This window comes from Psammomys obesus, unplaced genomic scaffold (genome assembly GCF_907164565.1).
Source record: "Psammomys obesus unplaced genomic scaffold, mPsaObe1.curated_primary_1811, whole genome shotgun sequence".
In the NCBI taxonomy this organism is placed as follows: Eukaryota; Metazoa; Chordata; class Mammalia; order Rodentia; family Muridae; genus Psammomys; species Psammomys obesus.
In genome coordinates, this window is record NW_026596064.1 from 12,266,240 (window position 1) to 12,288,137 (window position 21,898).

At 38.9% G+C, this 21,898-nt stretch overlaps 1 protein-coding gene across 8 annotated transcripts in view; it reads left to right on the top strand.

Moving 5' to 3' along the window:
- Positions 1-21,898, top strand: part of Lrch3 (leucine rich repeats and calponin homology domain containing 3) — a 99,789-nt gene that overhangs the window by 32,091 nt on the left and 45,800 nt on the right. For all 8 annotated transcript variants that reach the window (XM_055624839.1, XM_055624843.1, XM_055624842.1 and 5 more), the window contains exons 2-6: positions 1,600-1,744; positions 3,276-3,402; positions 5,144-5,249; positions 9,952-10,088; positions 12,662-12,771. In XM_055624839.1, the coding sequence (XP_055480814.1) occupies positions 1,600-1,744; positions 3,276-3,402; positions 5,144-5,249; positions 9,952-10,088; positions 12,662-12,771 (625 nt within the window). The remainder of the gene's footprint in view (positions 1-1,599; positions 1,745-3,275; positions 3,403-5,143; positions 5,250-9,951; positions 10,089-12,661; positions 12,772-21,898) is intronic.

The window sequence follows — 21,898 nt, forward strand, 5'->3', positions numbered from 1 at the left end:
AAAAAAAAAAAAAAAAAAAAAAAAAAAAAAAAAAAAAAAAAAAAAAATCACAATGTGTATAATTTTATATTGTAATTCTTCAGGAAGAAGAGAGGCTACATTTACTGTCCTTAAAATCATTCTTTTGTGAAATTTGCTTTTAAAAAATAGCAATTTACATTCACAGATACTTTGAGCTCTGACTTTTTCTAAGTACACACAGGGTCAAGAGGTGCTTGGGCAAAATGGTGGTCTTTTTCTTAAATTATTACCACATAGCAGGCAAGTAGGAGTCTTCTTTAGAGAGAGTGTGACAAATAAAGTTAATCTTAAAAATTGATAGCCGCTCATGCTCTAGTCTGTGTCTGTTAATTCATTGAGAATTGTAAAATAGTGATATCCTTTTTTTCACCCATAACTAAGATGCTTTAATTTCATCATCTAAGTCTTTGGTTAAAATATGTAGGTTACTCAACAATATCTTCGTATAGGAAAGGCAAGATAAATGGTTGATTTTTCTAATCAGTTCTTTTGTTTCTTTAAGGGAATGTATCCTTTTAAGATCATGATTGAATATGCATGATGGATTTTATTCATTGATTTTGATATTTTTGAAAAAAGTTTTTTAAAAAAATTAAACTGGAATATAGTGTCCCACCCCTTTAATCCCAGCACTGGGGAGGCAGAGGCAACCAGATCTCTGGGATTTCAAGGTCAGCCTGGTCAACATAGTGAGTTCTAGGGCAGCCAAGGCTACACAAAGAAACCCTGATTTGAAAAAAACAAAAAAAGAAACAAGTTTGTTTGTATTTTAATGTGTGTGTTAGTATACGCGCATGTCCCCCTAAAGAGACCAGAAGAGGGCATTGTATCCCCTAGAGCTAGAGTTGTATAAGCTATTGTGATCTACCCTCTGTGGGTTCTGAAAACCAAATTCTGGTGGTCTAGAAAATCAGCAAGTATTCTTAACTACTGAGCCATTTCTCTCTCAATTACCATTTTTATTGAGGCTCATATTGTATCATTGGGAGCAAAAAAGGTTCCTGAGTTGATTTTAACAAAGGACTTTGACTTTTTTTGGTAAAGAGTAGGGCAATTGAGCTGAGACGTTGGCTCAGTGAATACGAGGAACTTGCTGCCCAGACCTGACAACCTGATCAAGGAGAGAGCCGACTCTGGAGAGTTGTCCTCTGGCTCCATGAATGCATCATGCCTCCTCTCCTTCCTTTCCTCCTTCTGCCTTCCCCCCCACACACACATTCTTGGGAAGGTGGAGTTTTTTGGAGGGATCCATTTGTTTCTGCTGATATTTGGAACTTAGTGATGCAACTTTGCTATAATGAGTAGCCAGTGTCTTAGAATGTGTATTACTTACAAAGAATAACAATTTTATTTTTAGTGTGTGTGGAAATTGAAAAGGAAACAGTGTTGCCTAGCAACAGTTTGAAAATGTATGTTTAATGGGTTACTCAGCCAGTTAATAAATATTTCAGTGCTTATGTTGAACCAGTTTCCACAATAGAAATTCTGGAGAATTCAAATGATTATAAAGCATACTAACTAATTTGAGTAAAACAAGTTCCAAAGAATGGTTTTTAAAGCTTTTACATTTTCTTTCAGACCTGTCACGAAATCGCCTCTCAGAAATCCCTATGGAAGTGTGTCACTTTGTTTCTCTGGAAAGTCTTAACCTGTACCAGAATTGTATTCGATATATCCCAGAGGCCATTCTAAACTTACAAGCTCTGACGTTCCTAAATATTAGGTAAGAATAGTATCCGTTTAGAAAAAGTGGTTTTATATGATCTTTCATTTTCTCCTCTCTGTCACTGAAATGTTAACAATTTCTTATGCTAGCTGTTCACACCAGCACTTCCTAATATGTTCTTAGGATATAGTAACGTTTTCCCCATGTTTCTCTTGTTGCTCCCTTTATTTTTAGTTTTGCATAATTAACAGACCCAACTAGCTGTTAGCCTAATAATCCTGTAGAGGTCTTGCAGCTGTGGTTCTCCAGTTACATTTTCAAATTAACTTTATCACGTAAATACTAAATCTGATGGACTGGGATACAGCTTAGCTGGTAGATCACTAGCCCAGTGTGCACAAGGGTCTGGGTTCAGTTCCCAGCAGGACACACAGAAACACACACAATACATTGTTATTTTTAGAGTGTGTGTGTGCATAATGTGAGTATTTGGGTATGTGCTGTAGTGTGTGTACAGAGGCAGAAAGCAACCTTGTGGAATCAGTTCTCCACTTCCACTTTCATGTGGGTTCTAGGGGGTTGAACTCAGGTTGCCGTACTTATGTGGAAAGTGCCTTTACTTTATTTCATTGGACCTTGCAAATGCTTTTCTAGTAAATATTTTGTTGCCCCGTTTATATACATTAAAAAAAAAATCCATCCCTGGGGCTAGAGAGATGACTTCATAGTTAAAAGCATATACTGCACTTTGAGAGAACTTTTGAGTTCAGTTTCTAGCAGCGTCCTCAGGCATCTCACAGCTGCTGTAACTGCAGGGGAGTCTGATGCCCTCTTCTGGCTGTTTTGGGTGCTGCACTCACATGCATAAACCCACTCTCAAACACACATATATACTTAATTAAAAATAAAAGTAAATTTTAAAAACTAAAATCCACTCCTTTTAGATATGTAGTTCCAGCAATTTTTAAAAAAATGTTTAAAAAATCACTACTAGAGAAATTTGTATGTAAATGTTAACATTTTTTTTTCTTAATAATCATGTATAGCAGAATTATTATTGGATTAAAACATTTTATTTTATTTTATTTTTCTCTCTGCGAAAGATTTATTAGGAGGGAAAGGGGAGCAGGACATGGGGAGAGAGAGAGAGAGAAAAGGGAAGGGGAAGGAGGGCGCCCCGAGAGAAAGAGAGAGTGTAAGAGAGAGAAAGAGAAAGTAAGAGTGAGTAAGAGTGTAAGAGGGATTAAAACATTTTAAAAGGTTCATAAAGTATGTTAATCAACGAGAGATCTTGAAAAGATCTTTTTAGGGAAGGACTTGGCCTTAAAATAACTATTATGGGGTTAAATTTACATGTAAACTTTTAATTTGTTTTTATTCCGATGAGAGATGTACTTTACTATTTTATGTTTCTGAATTTTATGGTTTTTTTTTAAATAAACAAAGATTCCTGTTATCTGCCTAAATTTAGTAGTTGGGAACTGATTAAACTGACAGGAACTTAACTCTAGTATCCTATTGATTTCCTATAAGACTTATTTTTGGATCTAAAATGACAGATATGTTCTTTCTCTGTGTACTCATTTAGTCGGAACCAACTGTCAACATTGCCCGTGCACTTGTGTAATTTACCATTGAAAGTCTTAATTGCTAGCAATAACAAATTGGTCTCACTTCCTGAAGAAATTGGACATCTCAGACATTTGACGGAACTTGTAAGTTAACATTTTATTCTTTGATTGTCCAACATGTCTGCAGTATTCTATATGATAAAAATAAAATACTGCTTTTAAAAGTAATTTTATGGTGTTGGCTTGACATATAATTAAGAAAGACTTCAACGTACAAGTCTTACTATCTCCACAGAAGGGGAAATGTCATTGGTTATTTTCTAACCAGCATTAAATTATTTCTGTATTACTAAGCTCTTGAGACATAATTTAATAATGTGATTGGGTTTTTTAATTAAAATTTTAATATCAATATTTTTATCATTTTTCTTAGCCTTTATAAATGAATGGGCACTCCAAAAGTTGGTTTTTGATTTTTGTATGTTTGTTTTTTGTTAGCATATCTTTGGGATATATAGCCAAAGATATATATCTTTGGGATATAATTTGGTATTACATATTTTCTAAGATATTATTAAACTTTACCTACTATTATTTATGAATATACAGGAAACTCTTTTTTTGTTTGTTTGTTTGCTTGTTTTTGTTTTTCAAGACAGGGTTATTCTGTGTATCCTTGGCTGTCCTGGAACTCACTCTGTAAAACAAGCTGACCTTGAATTTAAGAGATCCTCCTGCCTCTGCCTCTCAAGTGCCAGGATTAAAGGTATGCACCACGACTGCCTGGCCCAAGAAACTAAACCATTTCTTTTCTTTTCTTTGTTTTTGTTTTTATTTTGTTTTTCTAGATAGGGTTTCTCTGTATGGCCTTTGCTGTCCTGGACTCACTTTGTAGACCAGGCTAGCGTCTAAGTGATCCATCTGCCTCCTCTGCCTCCCGGAGTGCTGGGAGTACAGGCATGCTGCTGGATATCATTTCTTACATATTTATGTTTTGAGTTAGTTTAGGAGTTAGACTACTTATAGCCCCACAATCATATTATGGGCGGGATTCTAACTGTATTTTATAGCTAAGGAAACCAATACTAAATGACACTATCAGATTGGAAATCAGCGTCCTTAAACTAAAGCCTATGTTTCATATTACTTGAAATGATCAAATGCAACTATGATAGTTGAGACTTAGTAAGAGAGTGTGGGGGGTTATCAATAAAGATGGTTGTTGTAAACAGAAAAAAAAATGGTATAAATCTAGTTGGACAAATTAGATTACTTTGGTACAGGACTTTGGATTTAAGAATTGGGATTTTAGGCTACTGTTTTTGTGCTAGCTAGACTTTGGAAATAAAACCCAAAGTGTATGTTTTAGGACATTCTTTAGAACCTGGCTTGTTAACATGAAACAGGTATAACTTATACTTTAAGTCCTTTTGCTTTACTTATTTCTATGATAGACAAAGGAGTGAGCATTCTACTTAATTTTTTCATACAATATAGTTTGATCATGTTATTACTTTATTTTACTTTTTATGAAAAGGTCTTACTTTATATCCAACAGTTGCTTTGAACTCAGTGTCTTTATCTTAGTTTCCCAAATCTTTATTAACAAATAATTTAAACTTTTAAAATGCTTATGCAATCTCAACAGATAGATACATGTTTGAGGTGCTGCTTTTAGTTTTCTACAAGTGGTGCTAATTAACGCCCTCAGTCACTCAGGGAACTGTTGACGAGGAAGTAACTTCAAAGCCTCTGTCTCCCCAATGGTCTTTTTACCTCATTCTTCTCTCTTCTTTCCTTCCCACCTCCATTTCTGGGTGGAAGTAAATGACTTTCTTTCCACTTGGGTGTTTTCTGAGAGACACATCATACTCTTTTGAAATAGGATGTGAGCTGCAATGAAATTCAAACCGTACCTTCCCAAATTGGTAATCTGGAAGCCTTGAGAGACTTTAATGTAAGAAGAAATCATCTAGTACGCTTGCCTGAAGGTAAGAAACTATGAAATAATCATTTTGTTGGTATTTGTCTTTTTATTTTAAATATTTCTCAAACTGGTGGGTACAAGTCAAAAAATGTGTACGAGGTAGAGCCAGTGTTTGAGCTCTAAGGGCTTACTCAGTTAGCATCGTCTGCTAGACTGTGCCCTTTAGAAACCTGTTAAGAGTGGGGCTACTGGCATGGGCCTGGTATCCCAGCTACTCAGGCGGCTCAGGCAGGAGGATCACTTAGGCCTGCTGAGTAACGCTGTGAACCCTGTCTTCAGAGAGAGATGGGAGAGGGACAAAGAAAAAAGAAAACAAAAGAGGGACAGGGCATGTAGTTCAGTGGTAGAGCACTTGGCTAGCAGTCAAGACTGGAGGTTCAACCCCAAATACCAGCAAAACAACAAAAACTTCAGAGAAAAATTTTGGTAGCTCTTGCTCAGTATTGCATTTTAGGTCTTGTGGGCTACCCTGCGAACCACTGTAGTTGATCCTCAGAGCAGTGTCATTGTGGTCTCAACCAAGCGTGAGTATGGCGAGAAATGGAGTGTGCTTGGTGACGGGATAGTCTGGTGTGATGTATTAATTTCTAAATTTATAAATGGACTTTGAAAATTAAATAGAATCAATAGAGTTTGAGTTGAACTTAACTTTATCCTTTGCTGGAAAAGTTCAAACAAGGTCTAGTTAAGCATGTGAAGGTGATAGGCAGTAACAAGTGAAGTGAGCATCTCTAGTAGTCTTAGGTTGTCTGTAAATTCTCACGTGGATTTGAATGACAGAAAATCAAATTTTATCAAGTGCTCACAAATACAAATCCATGAAAGGAAAGGTTGCAAATAAAAACAAAAATGAGAACCATTTTTAATTAAATTCAAACTATATTTATTTAATTTAGTTATAGAATATTTCCATGTGCCTGTCACTCACTACTACAATAATTGGCTCATGGTGATTTTTATTTCATTTATATATTTTTTTCATACATATATTTCACCATATGTATGTGTGTATGTGTGTATATATATATATAAATATATATATATATATATTTCCTCTCATGTACTTTTCTCCACCCTAATTTTCTAGATTAACTTAAAGCAAATTCTAGAAAATAACTCAAGAACATTTCAGAATACATATTTAAAAATGAGAATCAGTCTTCTATAATGACAGGTGCCTGTAACCTCAGCACTGGGAGGTAGAGATAGGAGGACTGTGAGTATGACTCCTGGGGCATGCTTTGACTATAGAGAGACCATGTCTCAAAAATAACAAAGAAAAACAACAACAACAACAAAAAGAAAAGCTTTAGAAATATTTTCATAACAATGATCTAAGTTCTGTAAGATGTGACAAAATTTATAATAAAAGTTAACTTATGATGCTTTTGCTTTTACTACAAAGTCCAAACATTCCAGTTTGATCTAGTAAAATACTTAGTTCTAACACAACATTTGACATTTTGGATCTGAGGTGAACACATTAGAAAATTATTTCCTCTGTCACCTTTATACACTTAGCTATCACCCACTGCCTGGTACCTCACATGTTCTCACTGAACTTGTCTGGTAGCCTTCACACTCACACCATTTGCTTTCAGGCCTTTCCTCCATTGCGTCTTCCACTTGCGACCAACTCAGGATAGGAAGAGAAGCTCCCAGTAAACCAAGAGTTATGACCTATGTGCTAATAGCCCAACACATTTGTGTTTTCTCTCTCCCTCTCTCTCTCTCTCTCTCTCTCTCTCTCTCTCTCTCTCTCTGTGTGTGTGTGTGTGTGTGTGTGTGTGTGTGTGCATGTGTGCATGCGTGTGTGTGCATGCGTGCGTGCGTCTCCGTCAGGGACTGAAAACTGAACACAGGACCTTGTGCATATTAGGCAATCTGCTATTATTAAGCTGTGCTCCCATTCCACCTTTTCATATTTCATTTTCATTTTGAAACAGAATTCAACTTGCCTTGGCTGTCCTGAAATTTTCAGTCCCCTCTCTTAACTCCCAAGTAGCTGGGATTACACCCACCAACCCCTTACAATACCAGGTCCAAAATTCCATCCCTTTATTCAGGGCCTAGTCACTGTCTTCTAGTCTTCTTCATGGAGCAAGATTACTGATAAAAATGTTGAAGTTTCAGATTTTGTATTGGGGGGGGGTTGTTCCCTGAAGTAGGCTCTTATAACGTAGCCTAGGCTACCCTCAATTACACAGTATTCCTGAAGCCTTATGAGTGCTGGGGTTGCAGGTTAGTGCCACCATGCCTGGCAATGTTGAGGTTTTGATTAACATTGGGGCTTTCGGGTGGCAAGCATGGTTCAATAGTTTTATCCTCTAATTTATATCCTTTATAAACTGTTGAAAATGTGAATTCGCCAGGCTCAGTGGTGCACACCTATAATCCCAGCGTTCAGGGAGACAGAGGCAGGCAGATCTCTGAGTGCAAGGCCACCCTGTTTACAAAAAGCAAGTCCAGAACAGCCAAGGCTACACAGAGAAACCCTGTCTGGAAAAAGAGAGGGGGGCATGAATTACACAGTTTTAAATGTTTAATTGCATGGTTTCTAATCAGCAGCTGAAGTAACCTGAGGTGGCAGGAAATTTATTTGTGCATTAACTAGTAATATGTGACATTGCGTTTTGGTTGGTTACATCACCATTTTCATTGTAATTAATTTTAACTAAATAGCAACCAAAAGATATTTAAAAGCTCAAAGTAATTATTAATATTCCTTTTCCTCATACCGTCTCCCTACCCCCACCCCGCCCCCCAACACCACTATTCAAGTTCCAGTGGCCAGGAGTATTTTCATTAGCTTCGTTGGCTGTTTCTTGACTGTTTTTAAACGCTGGTTTGGGGAGGAGAGCCTTTGTTTGTGTATTTGTTTGTGAGGGAAGGTCTTGCTATGTGGCTGTGGCTAGCCGGCCGCTCACAGCGCCACAGCCTGTGCCTGTGCCTCCTGAGTGCTGCAGTTGCAGGCGCTGCACATGCCGAGACCTGGCAGCTGGGAGTATGGCCCATCTCTAACCCATTCTCTGTCTGGGAGACCTGAGCACCTTCCCTTTTTCCCACTCACTGAGTGGGCTAGCTCTGTGTGCTGGTTACTTAGAGCTGCTCCTTAGACCTTTGTCTTGAGAGAATTATTTGTTTACCCCCTCCCATCTTCTTACCTTGGTTTATTTGGGTGTGTGTACATGTGCCACAGTGCAAGTCTGTGGTCACAAGACCGCTTGGTTCATTCCGGGGTCAGACTCCTCAGACTTGGCGGCAGGCTTCTTTGTCTGATGACGCTTGTCTTTTTTTAACCCTGTGCTTCCTGTGTAACCCTGGCTGTCTGTGTAAGCCAGGCTGGCCTCAGACTCACAGGGGTCCACCTGCCCGTGCCCCCCAAGTGTTCCAAATCCTCCCGTGTGCCCCCACACCTGCTTACTAAGTCATCTTGCTGCTCCCTCCCCTCTCTGTGATCCTCTTTCTTTCTGGCTTTTCTGTCCCAGTTTTCAAATTGAATGTTATGTCTAAATCTTTGATCCTTTGATTTTTCTTATTCATTTCTTCACCATTTTGTGCTAATCTAGAGTAAAAAAAAGTTCAAACCGTTCTTGAATTTTCCAATTTCAGAAATTTATTCAGAATTTTTAGTTTCTACCATCATAAAATGCTTATTATTCTGTGATCTTTTTTTAGGGGGGGGGGAGACTATATTTTAGTGATTCCGTATTCTATTTCTCTGAAGTAAAAAACATTCTGGCTTATCAAATTTCCTTCTGTTCTATGTACTTTCTTGTTTCTTCTTCTTTTGTTTGTTTGTTTTTTGAAACAGGGTTTCTCTGTTTAGCTTTGGCTACCCTGGATTCACATTGACCAGGCTGGTCTTGAACTCACAGCAGTCCATCTGAGTGCTGGGATTAAAGGCATACACCACCACTCCTGGCTTCTTTTTTCTTTTATTAGTTAATTCATTTTTGTTCCTGTCTTACATGTTGGAGACCTCTCAGTTTCTGAGGGTCATGTACAGTGTGTACACAGCATCATAGAAGTTCTAAATACATTGGGCAAAAATTGTTGAAGGGTGATTAAGCAAGAGGCTATATATTTTACTGAGGGAAACTTTATGTCAGTAACTAAAGACCTTTTTATATGGGAGTGAGTAGTTTCTCCAGAGAAAGATGTATTTGGCATATCTTTATATGATTGTATGCATGTGTTACTGGAATTCAGGAGTGGGCTAAGGCCGGGTAGGTGGAAAAGGTGGCCTTGCCGTTAGTATGTTTGCTTTACATCCTCTATTTTCTGCTTCCCACCAACCCTCGCTCCCTAAGTTCAGGGCCTTTGGTACAGTTTCCATAGAGAATAACTTTCTGGTTCCTGTGGTGTGACTGTGAGTGTCCAGCTGAGGTACTTGGGACTGGGGCCACAGGCATCTAACATTAGCTGTTCATGAAGACCTCTATCTGGCTCCTTTGTTGTCTTTTTTATTTTTTTAAATAGTGTTAGGTTCTGAGAACTGAGTCGTACTGGTAGAGGGAGGGAGTCACACTGCCAGGTTTCTGGTGGAACTCCTATCTCTAAGCAACCAGACTTTATTTTACACCTTGTTAGTCACGAAGAATAGCGGTAAGTGGTTTTTTAATCTACCACATTTAACTGGAAGCATGTGTAAAAACTGTAGTTTCAAAATATCAGTGATTGTTTCTTCATTTACTTTCACGCAGAGCTGGCAGAGGTGCCTTTGATACGACTGGACTTCTCCTGCAACAAAATCACAGCAATCCCCGTTTGTTACCGGAATCTTCGGCACCTGCAGGTGATCACCCTGGATAACAACCCGCTGCAGTCGCCTCCTGCACAGGTAATCATGGGTAAAGTCTGCTGAAGGGCGGCTTCTGTCGGAGCATTACAGGAAATTCTCTGTGCATTGTGTCCATCTTGTCGTTCCCCACCACGACCATCCGCACACCACCACCACCACCTGTGCCCGTAATAAAAGGGATGAAGAAAGAGTTTGATGTTTCCAAAAGTTGGCACTTTTGTATGTGTGTATGTGTTCATGTGTGCACCAGAGTTTGGTGACAGGTGTCTTCCTCAGTCATTCTCCACCTTACTGTTTTTGTAGACAAAAATCTCTCGCTGAGTTTGGAGCTCACCAATTCAGCTAGCCTCCAAACCCGAGAGATCTCCCTGTCTCTGCCCTACCCTCCCAATGTATGGTACTTTTATGTGGGTACTGAAGATCCAAACTTGGGTCCTCACGCTTGCACAGGGGCAAGCATTTTCTGACTCCCTAGTCCTTAAAGACTTTAACTTGAGTAATTTTCAAAAACTAGTTTACTGGCTGGGCGGTGGAGGCGCATGCCCTTAATCCCAGGGCTCATAGGCCGAGGCAGATGTGGAGCTCTAGTTCCAGGACAGCTGGGGCTGCAAATCTGTCTTGGGGGTAAAAAAAAAAAAAACCCTAGATTTATAAATGAAATTTGAGTTAATTTCTTTTGTAATTTTCTCCTATTAAAGCTTGAATTGGAGAGCATAAGTGTCATAGACAACTTTCCAAACTGAAAATTATCACTATATTCTTGGTAACATTGTTTCTGTGCCTTCCTATTTCCTAAAATGGTAAATTACTCATTTAACCAGTTGGCTCATTTGTTTGTTAGTAACTGAAATGAAACTACTAACTATAAGGTAGGTTATATCCTGTAATCTATAAAATATTTGCCAAGCTCATAGTTTTCACTATGAAGTTTTTTTTTTTTTCTTTTTTAAGATTTATTATGTATATGGTGTTCTGTCTGCATGTACACCTGTATGCCAGAAGAGGGCACCAGATCTCATTATAGATGGTTGTGAGCCACCATGTGGTTGCTGGGAATTGAACTCAGGACCTCGGGAAGAGCAGCCATCTCTCCAGCCCCATCTTTTTTTGAGACAGGATTTCTCTGAGTAGCCTTGGCTGTCCTAGACTTGCTTTGTAGACCAGGCTGGCCTCAAACTCACAGAGATCTGCCTGCCACTGTCTGCCCAAGTGCTAGGACTACAGACATGTACCACCATGCCCAGGTGCGCTGGAATTTCTTAAAGTTTTTGTTCTTCATTGTGTCTGTGCACGTGTGCTCCGACATGTGGAATTCAGAGACAGCTCTTGAAATTGGTTCCCTCTCTACCTGTATGTGGTTCCAGGGGTCAAACTCCTATCACCAGGCATAGGTAGCAAGTACCTCTACCTGAGAGCTATCTCACCCTCACTTTGCAGTTTAATAATGTATAAGCTTGTGACAGCCATAGAATCTGGGAAAGTTACATGAGAACCTCACAATTAAAAGGTTTTGAGGTAGTTGGGTTTTATTCTGTGATGAAGTACTTAAGAGGAAGTGAGTTAAAAGAAGTAAGTAAGGCTCCTGGTTTCAGGGTTCTAGTCGGCTGGCTCCATTGCTATGGACCTGTGGTGAGACAGTATCATGGCAGCAAAAGCATGTGGTTGAGGAGGCTGCTTAACAGCCAGGAAACAGGAAGGCTTCAGGACTAGTTTCACCCTTGAGAGGCACACCCCCAGTCCCGTCTTCCTCCAACCACACCCAGTCTCCTGATGCCCATTTAGCCATGAAGTCATAATGTATTAATTCATGATCATGATCACATTAGAGCCCACTTGATCCATTCACTGCTCAAAAGCCCATCAGCTAACAACTAAGCTTTTAATACATAAGCCTTTAGGGGACATTTTTAGACTCAAATTATAGTTTCATTAGCCTAAAGAATTTGTTTGCCTCATGAGACAAGTCACAACAAAATTGAATGTATGTAAATTTCACCAATTTATCATTGCTAGTTCTCTTCTACAGAGATCAGCATTTAAAATGTAATTATAGATGATTAATACCTAGAGAGAAATCTTTAAAGTCCTGACTGTATAAACTAATCAGTGTGTTCAGTTTACTTGGTATGTAACAGTGTTTATAATCGTAAGTTACTCTGCTACTGAAACTTTCTAATAACTAAAAGACAAAACCCTAAAGTAAACACTGAACCAGATGATACAGGTTATCTTTAATTAATGCACTGTGTATTTAATAGGGATGCCTTAAAACTCCAATGTATATATTACACAAAAAGCTAGTTATTAAAAAAGAAAGGGTGGGGAGGAGAGAGAGAACACATCTGGGGGCTGGAGAGGCAGCTTAGCGATTAAGAACACTTTTTCCAGGGGACTGGAGCCTGCAACCCAGCACCCACATGGCTGCTCACGAGTGTGTGTGCCTTTAGTTCAAGGAGATCTAATAGCCTCTTCTGGCCCCCGGGCACCAGACATGCACATGGTGCAGAGACGCGCATGCAAGCAAAGCACTCATACACATAAAATAATATGCTTGAAAGAGCACCTATACTTCAGATGAATAGTAATTTGGCTGCATTTGTTATTTTATTTAGATTTGCATAAAAGGCAAAATTCACATATTTAAGTACCTGAACATACAAGCTTGTAAGATTGCTCCAGATCTGCCGGATTATGAAAGGAGACCCCTAGGGTTTGGCTCCTGGTAAGTATGTTTTACTCTTTTGTCATAGTACATCAAAGGGAAAGTCAAATTAACTTTATTCTTAAATTGCCTGAAGGAAAGTAGCACTCTTATCCTCAGAATGCTTGTGTCAAATAGGAACTGGTTACATAGATCCTGCAAAATGTGGTTCTAGGTCAGTCTCTTGCAGTTTGGGTGCTATTGACATTGTAGTCCAGGCAGTTCTTTGTCATGAAAGGTTGTTCCCCATTTTGTGCATAGTTAGCAACATCCTGGCCCCTCCCTCCCAGGTACCAGTAACACACTGAAATGTTTCCTGATAGCCAGATAGTGCCAGGATCCCTGGGTAGGCCCCTGGTTGAAATTCGCTGGTGTGAGTGGCTTGAATACTAACCTTAGCTCTGCGCTTAAAAAGTTTCTGACTTATAGCAAGTCACTTGAACATTCTGCTTCATTTCCTTTGTGACTGTGAAGAGGCATGGGCTCTGCTGAATGTTGACATCACCTCAAGATCTTTTAGTCTGTGAATTTCTTAGCTGTATAGCTTATGCCATGTAAGGTCTTCTACTTGGCACTCCCAGTCCCAGCCATGTGGAACAATCTTAAACGTAGGAATTAAATTAAAAAGCCTTCAAAAAGGAGAGCTAGATATCCCAGTAAAGATGTTATGATGCTCATGGACTTTACTCAACAGAGAACCTTTCAGGCCTTTATTTAGGAACTGTCAGTTTTTGCTGAAACCACAGTCCAGATGAGCTTGCTTCACAATTTTCTAGCCTAAAATAGATCAATAAATGTCCATATGGTTTCTAAAAGCGGGTATAGCCAGGTATTGATATGGTATATTAAATATGTATCATGTTCAGAAAAGGCAATTTATTATAGTTTTAAGTTTTTATTAGAAATTATTAAAAGATTTAACTGTTTCATATTAGAAAGGAGTAATTTGAAGCCATCTGAAACAGGATTTCTGAGGTAAATAGTGTTACTTTGTAGGGATTTGACTCCCACCCTTTGCTGCAAATTCTGCCTTTCTTACGGTGATCCGCACTCGGGCGAGCATTTGGCATACATAGTAATACTGAGGAAATAGTTATTGAGTGAAAGAAAAGCTGATTTAATCAGATAAATATTGCTATCATCCACATAAAATTTCCAGAAAGATCTTTGTAATGACATTCCAGGGTGCTTAGCCTAGCTATTAGATTAAAAACTTGGACATTATGAAGGATATTTGAACAGCAGATCTAACCTAGTTGCTTAAGCATAAACTAATACAGAAAAAAAAAATGAAAGTCATACCATAACCGTGCATACCAAGAATATCCTCAGTTCAGTGCTTGCCTCTGGGAGGACTGAGGCGGGTAAAGATGTTAAGGGCATGACAGGTGAGCTCTGGGAAGTTGGTAGAGATGCAGTGTGATTTACTGGGCTACATGTAGGCCTCTTGAGGGAGAAGGATTTTGGCAGTGAAGAATATGAAATAACTCAGATCTTATTGCCAAGAGTTTTCATTTTACCATCTATTTTCTCTTTCTCCTTGCTTTTTCTCCTAGCTCAGTTAATTACTTATGATATGGAAATGTTTGTTCGGTGTGGATGAAAGCCTTGATTTTCCTATTTTAAGTTTTAATTAAAGGTGCTTTGTATGATACTCTATCAAGATTTTCAATGGATCAAAGTTGGCTTTTCTTTCATGTACACAGTTTATTTTCCCTGGTGGAGTTAGTGATCTTTGGAGGGAAACTTCCCTCTCCTGAAATAACAGAGTAGGAGCATGAGATTGCTACTGCTGCTGTTAAGGTTTGAGTGTAAGCTGCCTAATGATGGTGAGTGCAGGTGTGCGTTTAAAGACCCGCCGAAAGAGGTGGTTGGGAATGGTGAGCTTGATTGAGGGCTCATGTGCTATTTGCAAGGCCTGTTTCTCCATGACCTGCTTTTTAGTTCTGAGGCTGCTCTAATTTATCTTTATAAGTATTATAGTGCTTATATTACTTTAAATACATAATGAAACACATAAAATATTAGTTAACTTATGTGGCAAAGGACTTGAGTGCATGTTTCCTAACAGGTAAGACTTGAATTAATGGAAAAATGTTCTTTCAGGTTTCTAAGTAAATGGGAAACCTAAATAGCATAAATATGTCATAAATATGACATAAATATGTCCATTCCAAAGGAATTAGAAGTTACAGAAGTGATATATTACAGGCCCTGTCATAATAACTAGTTATGATCACTAGTTAGGCTGTTTTCTATATTTTCCATCTTTTTAGAGCCAGACCATTTTTTCAGATCATTCCTAGAAATTTTAATTTGTTACATATATGTAGATGTAGTTGTCCCTTTATATCCATCGATTGGACCAAGTGTGGATTGAAAGTATTCAGAAGAAAGAAATGTACCTTTGCTTAACATTTATACTTTTTTCTTGTCATTATTTCCTACACAGTGCAGCATAGCAACTACATGCATGCCATTTATAGTATATTAGGCATTATGAATAATTTAGAGATGATTGAAGAAAACATAGGCAAAGGGTTGCCAGGTCTGTTGACATGTATCTATAGTTCCACCCCTCGGAAGACTTAAACTGGAGGACGGCTTGAACCCAGGAATTCGTACTCACCCTAGAAAATCCTGGCTCAAACAACAACTGCTAATATGATGGTACATTCTTGTAATCCTAGCACTTGGGAAGATCATCCTCAACTATATGGGAAATTCAAGGCCAACTTGGGCTACATAAGATCCTGCCTCAGCAGCAACAAAAATCCTTAGGAAATATCCATAGACTTTATGGGAATGCTTTGACATTTCAGTCTTGATTTGGATATCTGTGAAGAATCCTGGAACTAGTTCCTCATGAACAGTGAAGGGAGGCTTTATAGGTAGTATTTCATTTCGCTCCTCAGGTACCAGGGAATGAAATGTTGTAGCTTCCTGTTTTTCTTTCAGAGGTACAGATTAATAGAATTGCCTTATAGTTACTGGTTTACTTATTCAAATGGTAGGCATGGAGTCAGGGGCTCTTGGTTCTGAGTTTCTGTCTTAGGATACTAAGCTGTTTGTTTAACCTCTTAGCACTTCCATTTTCAGAATAATCTTTGTACTGCTTATACTCTTTCAGTACTTCTAAATATCAAATATCCTGAATCTGAAAGTTGTTAAGTGACCATAAAACCAATGTAAATATTAGGCATAATAATTAGATTAGGGTTCATTTAGATAGAGTCCAGACCTCCTAAAGAGTACGTTAACTCTTGGAATATTCAGTACAAACTAGACTGGCTAATATTGTCAGTTCTTAGATTTACCCATCTTTTGATGTTGTTGTTTGTTTTGTTTCGTTTTGTTTTGAGACAACATCTCCGCTTTGTAGTCCTGGCTGACCTGGAACTTGCTATGTAGATCAGGCTGGCATTGAATTCAGATCTGCCTGCATCTGCCTCCTGAGTACTGGGATTAAAGGTGTGCACTATCATGCCTGGCCAGGCTTAAACATCTTAATGTTTGTTTATAATTTTTTTAAAAGACCCACAAGTTTAGCATAGTGGTACTTACCATTATACTTAGAGGCAAGCAGAAGGATCCTGAAACTGATACAAAACAGAACAATAAAAGGCATAGGATAATGACCAAAGTACATGATATAATTAATTATATGAAAATGTCTTTATAAAGCACATAACTATGTGAAATGAGTATATGCTGATAAAAAATTATTAATTAAAAAAACAGTACTACCACAAAACCCAGCACCCACTGAAACTCCCAGAAGCCAGTTTATAAAAATTATATTTTTTTATTAATTTCCAGATAAAAATGTCTTATCTCACTTAGTAAGTTGCACTGTTGTTATCACCTTTGCTTTATTTAGTGGTTTTCATTAGCAATCTGTAGAAAACCAAGTCAGGGTTTCTCTGTGTAGCCCTGGCTGTCATGAAACTCACTCTGGCCTCAAACTCACAAAGATCTGCCTGCCTCTGCCCCCAGAATGCTGGGATTAAAAGCTTGAGCCACCATGCCCAGCTGAATCCTGCTTTTTGATAAGATTACTTTAAGCAGGTTTATGTTATTAACCAGACATATTTATTTTGTTGATGTGAGTATAAACCCAAACCAAGGAAATATTAAGGCCCTGGTAAGAAGAGTCCATCCAGCTAGGTTTGATAGCATATTTATAATCTTAGCAGTCAAGGTCAGAGCTAGACTGCAGAGTGAGCCTCTGAAATGAAAAAGACCTGCTTCTGCAACTCCACCCACTGAATTAGTTAACAAGCCTAATCTTCAACAACAGGGACCATCCTTTATTCCTGCTTAATATTCCTAGCACCTAGAACAGGGTGTGGCACATAACAAATGCTCAATGACAAGCTCCATTGGAATAGATGTGGTGACTCTTACCATGAGTGCTCTCTTGAGAGCACATTCTTACTGAGTGGTACTTCTCTGATGCTCTGTACAGGCTCTGTACAGTTCTTAGGTTGTGTTTCCTCAGTTTGTGTTCACATAGCTCTGTGAAGTAGGTGGCGCTGCATTTAAATGAAGATATTGAAACTTACATTTTTAATAACAATGACACCGTCCTGATCTACAAGACTGAGTAGCCACACTTGAAACTCTATCGTGTTATACCATGTGCCACGTCATCATCTTGCTGTAGAGAAGCTGCCAGTGTACTTGAAGCGCTTTTGGGGTTTGTTTGTTCAGGAGACTGACATGGGTAAAGATAGAATATGACAGAAGTCTACCTGGCCTCCAGGTTGTATTTCTGTGTGTTACAAAGCATCATTTGGTAAATCTGGAGATACACATATTTTTTTTTTCTGGCTGCTGTAGAAAGGAATAATTTACCTATTTACTTGAAGTATGGGGGATTAGACCAATGAAGGTATTCTGGTTAGTTTTTTGTCATGCCTGACCCAAACTAGAGTCATTTGGGAACAGGGAACCTTAATAGAGAAAAATGCCTCCATAGGATTAGCCCACAGGCAAATCTGTGGGGAATTTTCTTGATTACTGATTGATGTAAGAGCAGCCAGACTTGGGCAGTATTTGGGCAGTACTACCTCTGGGCAGGTGGTCATCCGTTGTGTAAAAAGCAAACTATGAAAGCAAATGAGTAAAAGGCATTCCTCCATGGTCTCTGCTTCAGTTCCTGTCCTGACCTCCTCATGAACAACAATGATGTAGTATAAACCAAATAAGCCCTTTCTTCCCCAAGTTGTTTTTGGTCAAAATGTTTATCACAGCAATAAAAAGCAAATTATAACATATATGCCAGGCAAGTTCTCTAACATTAAGCTATATCTTCTGCCTCCAAAAAGAATTTTTCTAGATGGCTTAGATATTTCAGCAGACAGCAGTTACCCTTGGTCACTGGGCCTGATTTGGCTGTATTGAAACACACATGATACCTTAATGTCTGGGCTTTCAAACAAACAGCATCAGGGCAGACAGATCTCAGACTGTCAATAAAATCACTTACGGAACTGCTGTAAAGTCTAGGACATATAGGGACTCATTGTACTACTTTACCAACTTTGGTGTGATATGAATTGTTTTCACAATACAAAGTTGGGGGAATTCTTTCTTAGAAAAGGAAATTAATAATTATACTGAGAAGTTTTTTTACTTTTTTGTTTTGTTTTTGCTTTTAAGTTAAATGATTTCTGTGAGGGCAGGCAAAAAAAGAAAATGCCAGGGTACCCATGCTTTTTCATATATATCCTTTTGTACTTTGGGCAGAGAGATCTTTGTATTATTGCCCATAAAGTATGACCTTTTATTTGTGGTTAAGAAAATACGATTGCGGTGGTACAGCCTTTAATTGTAGGAGGCAGGTCTCTTGAGTTTGAGCCCAGCCTAGTCTACAGAGCAAGTATGAGGACAGCCAGAGCTGCACAGGGAAGCCTTGTCTCAGAAAGAAAGAAAGAGATGGGGGAGGAGGAAGGAAGGAAGGGAGGGAAGGAGGAAGGGAGAAAAGGAAGGGAAAAAGAAAGTAGGTTTATTGAATATACTGCAAGGGGTAGCTGGCCAGGTGGGAACAAGAGTCTTGCCCACCTTTATCAGCAAAGAAAGTGACAGGTTTTTAAAGCTGCCTTGCATTCCTGTGCAGGTTTGTTTTACAAGTGAATAGAAATGTTTCATCTTTGTTTCATCTGTGAACTAATGATTGGCAAATAGTATCCAGCTGCCATTTCATGTCCTGATGCATTTTGACATGACTTTATAACTCATAAAAATTACATTTATGGATGAATCAAAAAAATGTAGAATATAAAAGTCACTATCAGAAGAACACTGTATTTTAGCCACACATGCTAGTACATGCCAATACATGCCTGTAATCCCAGCACTTGAGAGATAGAGACAGGAGGATCAAGGATTCAGGGCCAGCTTGAACTGAATGAAAACCCTGCATCAGAAAGACAAAAACAAAAAGAAACAAACAAAAAAATCATCATTTATTTTAAATTGTGCAATTTAAAATTGCTTATTTACTTAGGAAGCTTTATTAGATTAAAATACTAATTTTTTAAAATCAGATTTACTATTTTTTAAATATTTCTAATTAAGCTACTTTTTTAAGAGTATGTTCAAGAAGAAGCAAAAAAGCTGGGTGTGGTAGTGCACACTTTTAATCCTAGCACTAAGAAAAGCAGAGGCAGGCCAATTGCTGTGAGTTCCAGGCCAGCCTGGTCTACAAAGAAAGTCTAGGACAGCCCAGGCTACATAGACAAACCCTGTCTGGAAAAACAACAAAGGAGAAGAAGCAGCAGAAGCAGCAAATAAATAAAATGAATGAATGAATAAAGGAATAACACTCCTGAAAGAATATCTCTGCGACTGGGAGACAGCTCAGGGGAAAACATAAGGACTTGAGTTTAGATCCCCAATATCCATATAAAGTCTGGACATGGCAGCACGCTACTGTGATCTCTGCTCTGGGGAGGCAGAGGCGGTAGATCCCAGCGTTTATTGGCCAGCTATTTGAGCCAACTCCGTGAGCTTCAGGTGCAGTGCATGGCAGTGCTCAAAAATAAAGTGGGGGGCAACTGAAGAAGACACTGATATTGACCTATGGCTTCCCATAGGCCCCCGCATTTTCCTGCACACACCCCCCCAACACACACACACACACACACGAATATTCTGCTGATCACAGAGACAATAATAGTCGCTACAAAAGAAAGAATAAGTTAGACTTCATCAAACTGAGAAGCAGCTATCCATAAAAAGAAAATGTTAGCATGGCCTGGGGAAAATATTTGTAAAGTGTATGAAGGAAAGTCAGCCTGTACCCAGATGTATAACAAATACCTGCAACTTAGTAGTAAACAACCCAATGAGGAATAAGCTTGAAGACTTCACAGAGAGTTATGTGGTCAGTGCACACACAGCAAAGCACTCACCGCTGCTATTAATCCCAGGGATGCAGATTAAGTCACTGGACAGCCACAGAGAGGCACGGGATGACTAAGTTCAAGAGAGGTGACGTACCAAAGGAGGCACGGAGCAGCCAGAGAGGGCACTCAGACATTGTTCACAGAAGTGCAGGAAGAGAGCTTGCAGTGCTTTAGCAGTGCGGAGACATGGTCTACACACGTGAGTTTGGAGAACCACCAACACAGCCAGCTGCCCAGCATTCGAGTCCCCACCCCGCCCTCAAAGCTAGTGCTTTTTTTTCTACCCCAGAACCAAGCAGATAGACCTGCCTCTGACAGCCGGTCTTGCCTATTCCAGGGTCTCACATGAACAGAGTCAGGGTGTGGCATCTTGCACTGTTGATGCTTAGCAAACGTTCTGAGATTCTTTGATGGTTATATGTATCCTTAGGAACTGTTATTCATTTTCCACACTAGTTGAAGACTTAAAAGCAAAACAAAACAAAAGCCTCAAGACAGTGGTTATCCCTAACAACAATAACAAGGTGACCAGAATCAACCACAGAGAGGTGTAGGGGAACATTCTGGCAAATAGAAAGTCCTCTCTTGTGATAGAATTACAAAGATACTGTATTTTGCCAAGATTATACTGCTGATATTTAGATATATGTAAATTTTATTTGGAAAAAATATTATTAAAGATAAAAAACAAGCTGGGCGTGGTGGCACATTCCTGTAATCCCAGCACTGGAGGAGGCAGAGGCAGGCAGATTGATTTGAGTTCAAGACCAGCCTGGTCTACAAAGTGAGTCCAGGACAGCCAAGGCTACGCAGAGAAAACCTGTCTCAAAACACCTAAATAACTAAATATTAAAATTAAAAAAATAAGCCAGGTTTGGTGTTGAATTCACTTAATTCCAGCACTCTGGAGGCAGCAGGTGGATCTCTGTGATTTGTAAGCCATCCTGGTCTATATAGTGAGTTCCAGGACAGCAAGGGCTACATAGTGAGACCCTGTCTCAAAAAAAGCATGAAATAAAATAAGTAAAATTTAAAACATAAAAACAATGGAGCAGAGATGTAGAGAATGAGTATAAGTTGCAGAATATTGCAGAATAGCAGAGATTTCTTCAACAAAGCAGACCAGAGTCTGTTTTTGTGTGAGTGGTAATGCAGAGAGAGTAGAGAAAGAGCTTTGGAAATCCAGCAGAAGTGAAAAATCCCAGGAAAAGGGCAGAAAAGCAAAAGATGGTAAACCAAGCAGTAGGGACCGTGCAAGGGCAGTGGAAGCCATGCAGAGGGCTGTGGGGGTGAGGAGAGGATTCAGAAGATATTCTACAGATGGAGCGTTTAAGAACAAGCTGCAGCAGGGCAGTAGTTGCACATGCCGTCAGATCCAGATAACCTAATGCTGCAACCCCAGGGTAGAAAATGGAAAGACATAGTAAAGATGGGGCAGATGTTAGTGAATCGCATACTGAAAGAACAAAATGTAGCTTCAGACAGTTGGTTGTTTGATAAATAATCAAGATTGACAAACCCATGGCCAAATTAGCCAAGAGAAAGAGGGAAGACACAGAAATTAGAGATGAAAAAAAAAAAAGGGAGGTTACCACAAGATCCAAAATACAGAAAATTATTTGGGGGTACACTTGAAAACTTATGTTCCAAAACAACAGAAGATCTTTTAAGAAGTTGGTAAATTTCTAGAAATGTATGACCTACAAAACTAAATTAAGGTATAAACACCTTAAGGC